The sequence below is a fragment of the Hippoglossus stenolepis genome, chromosome 14, assembly GCF_022539355.2.
Source record: "Hippoglossus stenolepis isolate QCI-W04-F060 chromosome 14, HSTE1.2, whole genome shotgun sequence".
Lineage (NCBI taxonomy): Eukaryota > Metazoa > Chordata > Actinopteri > Pleuronectiformes > Pleuronectidae > Hippoglossus > Hippoglossus stenolepis.
In genome coordinates this window covers 1,813,052-1,816,694 of record NC_061496.1, presented here as the reverse complement: position 1 = coordinate 1,816,694, position 3,643 = coordinate 1,813,052, and the positions used below count along the sequence as shown (strand labels likewise).

Below are 3,643 nucleotides of genomic sequence, written 5' to 3'. Positions count from 1 at the left end.
TTTATCTCCTGTGTGCTCTTTAAATCTAAAACATTATGATGATCTTTTAAGATGATGAGAAAGTAAACATTTACAAAGGCATTAAAAAGTAAGTTTTTAATCTCTAATGTTATGGATCATAAATACAGAGTAAACACAGATGATACAGATTTAATTAAAGTGCTTTAAAATGTTTAGCACATGAGTAAATATATCTTAACTCTTCACTCTTTAGTATGAATATGTTAAAAATACTTAAAGGTAGTAGAATAGGTTTGAAGTAATCTTTGTATAAATGCAGTATATAAGAAGAAGATTTACCACTGGCTTGAAAGCAGCGATCCTCTGTTCCCTTACATTGTATTGGAAGGCTGCAATCAAAGGTGATGGGGTCACAAAATAACATAGTAGACTGTTATCTGCTGGAACCACAGGTCTGGAAACAGACAAAAAATGATACTGTTTATTAGAGGAAGAGAGAAGATGTTATGATTAAAAATAGAACATGTCAGAAGAAGGATGCAGATTAATAAGATAGTCATCTACCTACTTACAAGGCAGAGTGACGGAGTTGCAGTTGTCTGTGCTGCAGCATGTAGCACTTGCAAGTGAACTCGAAACACCAAAGTTTACTGAAAATGTCTGAGAGCCTGTGGATGGACACAGGGAGGGGGGTGCACAGGCCTTGTAGATTTGCTGTCCAGTAGTCCCAGATGAAACGGCTGCAGAGTCAAAGTGCAGTTTGTTAATGGTGATGGAAAGCACACGTCACTTTGCAGTACATGTATTTCACTGGAAAGTAACTTGTAGAGAAGTTTACCTTGAATGGAAGCTGTGATACACATCGTGCCTGTGGGACATGTAACTGCTGCTGTGGTTGAACAGTCAGCATTTGTGCAAGTTTCACACACAAGTGCTTCACCTGTGGTTGTTGTAGTTGGGGTAGTGGTTGTTGTAGTTGGGGTAGTGGTTGTTGTAGTTGGGGTAGTGGTTGTTGTCGTTGGGGTCGTGGTTGTTGTTGTTGTAGTGAGAGTGTTACACAAACTAGTCCCACAACAGGCTGGTCCACTGGTAATGGTACCAACATCTTGCATGAAAGGCAGTGTCCCCAGGATGGTAGCAGCTGCACACAGATTTAAAGATGCACAGCCAAAGGCTGGAGAGGTGCCGGCCCCATTTGTCACTAAAGATGAAACACAATCGTAGGTTTGTTAGTTGAATAATTTCAGAGAGAATTCTTCACTTTAAGAGTAACTTGAATTCATGAGGAAATGTATTTTGATGACAGTAGTTTAACATTAGTTGTTGCCATGGTTACAGTGGTGCAGTATTTTAACATCGCACCTTATTACTGACATGTACACGTGTACTTCAGGACCTAGTGACATCACTGATTTCACTGTTTTATGTTCTCAGTGTGCAACAGAGAATATGTGTGATCAAATCCAACCACACCTTTCAACTATACTGGTTGTTTTCAGAGGTGATACAGGCCTGAAGCTTTCAACCAGCAGAGGGCAGCAGAACACTGTGTTTCAGTCTGATGTTAAGTTACTTGTCTCAGTGAAACAAGCAAGTCCACAATTTAAACATACGTTCACGTCAGTAAAAATGTTGAACTAAATCTAACTCAATTCATGAGTTTGCTCAATGTTTATTGTTGTGCAGTATTTATCTCATGTTTTCAAAGCTGTTACCATTTCTTAGTTCAATGATTATCAAAACAAAGAATTGTTCATTTAAGTCATTTTGGAATCAAAGAAACTTTCAAAATGAACAGAAATTGTTCTAACTTGTCAAATGTTGGAGTTTTCTGCTTTTCTCTGTCTTAGTAAATGAAACATTTTTTAGTTGTGGACAAAGCAAGAGACTTTTATAATCAAGTTGAGTTCCAGGAAATCGTGATGGAAAATAACAAACAGATTAACTGAGAAATAATCAATAGTTTGGTCAACTGGTCAAGATGGAACTAATTTTAACTACTTTATCTCCTGTGTGCTCTTTAAATCTAAAACATTATGATGATCTTAAGATGATGAGAAAGTAAACATTTCATAAAAAGACATAATGCAGTAAAAGGTAAGTTTTTAATCTCTAATGTTATGGATCATAAATACAGAGTAACACAGATGATACAGATTTAATTAAAGTGCTTTAAATGTTTAGTACATGAGTAAATATATCTTAACTCTTCACTCTTTAGTATGAATATGTTAAAAATACTTAAAGGTAGTAGAATAGGTTTGAAGTAATCTTTGTATAAATGCAGTATATAAGAAGAAGACTTACCACTGGCTTGAAAGCAGCGATCCTCTGTTCCCTTACATTGTATTGAAAGGCTGCAATCAGAGGTGATGGGGTTACAAACGTGACACAGTAGACTGTTATCTGCTGGAACCACAGGGTCTGAAACAGACAAAAAATGACACTGTTTATTAGAGGAAGATGGAAGTGTTATGGATTAAAAATAGAACATGTCAGAAGAAGGATGCAGATTAATAAAATAGTCATCTACATCTACTTACAAGGCAGAGTGACGGAGTTGCAGTTGTCTGTGCTGCAGCATGTAGCACTTGCAAGTGAACTCGAAACACCCAAGTTTACTGAAAATGTCTGAGAGCCTGTGGATGGACACAGGGAGGGGGGTGCACAGGCCTTGTAGATTTGCTGTCCAGTAGTCCCAGATGAAACGGCTGCAGAGTCAAAGTGCAGTTTGTTAATGGTGATGGAAAGCACACGTCACTTTGCAGTACATGTATTTCACTGGAAAGTAACTTGTAGAGAAGTTTACCTTGAATGGAAGCTGTGATACACATCGTCTCTGTTACACATGTAACTGCTGCTGTGGTTGAACAGTCAGCATTTGTGCAAGTTTCACACTCAAGTGCTTCAGCTGCAATGTGGAGAAAAATAGTCAGTGATATGATGATCTGATCTAAATTGTGGTTCATAAAGGCTCAAAAACCTTCTTACTGTTCAAAAGGAGTTTCAGACATATGGGTTGTGATTTCAATATAAATAGACACTACATACATGACTCTAAATTATTTCATCTGTTTCCTACCTGTTTAGTCTGTTTCTTGTACTGCTGTACTGTAACTTATGCATTTCTCCTCTGAGGATCAATAGAGCCTCCTTATATTTCCAAGGATATTAAATTACTTTAAGTGGAACAAACAGCTGGTGAATATTATTGTTAAAGTAATTAGTTACCTGTGCTGGAGAGCGCCCAGATGAGAGTCAGAGAAAGAAGCAGCTTCATCATGATGAACAGGTAAGTTCAGCAGATTCCTTATACGACCTCTCATCAACAGAGAGGCACTTTATATACTCTACAGGTGATGAATGCATGCATGACTTATACATGTCTGAATATCTCAGGGACTGGGCGTGTTTCCAGTTTTACAGTGTGATCATTCAAACTGTCAGTCTCTCTTTTGTCACAGAGGAAAACACGTCAACACATGTAAACACACCCATTTTAACTTCGTCACTGTTAACCTCTTTAGGATTCTTGTCATTCATCATCTGGAATGTTGTGAAACTGGTAACCTGTTTGTTACTACATCTTGATGCAGCAGCATAAAAATTATTAAATAAATGTGTTTTAATAATAATAATATGATATTACACTAATGCAGTTATTTGAAGTAGACTATACACC

General features: G+C 37.3%; 1 protein-coding gene across 1 annotated transcript; it reads right to left on the bottom strand.

The window, feature by feature from the left end:
• Positions 1-300: 300 nt before the first annotated feature.
• LOC118121102 (integumentary mucin C.1) lies at positions 301-3,346 on the bottom strand. The gene is made up of 7 exons (XM_035176762.2): positions 3,193-3,346; positions 2,771-2,872; positions 2,505-2,672; positions 2,269-2,385; positions 800-1,162; positions 534-701; positions 301-415 (listed from the first exon to the last, which is right to left on the bottom strand). The coding sequence occupies exons 1-7, from the start codon at positions 3,242-3,244 to the stop codon at positions 372-374; spliced, it is 1,014 nt and encodes a 337-aa protein (XP_035032653.2). The 5' UTR covers positions 3,245-3,346; the 3' UTR covers positions 301-371.
• Positions 3,347-3,643: the final 297 nt, after the last annotated feature.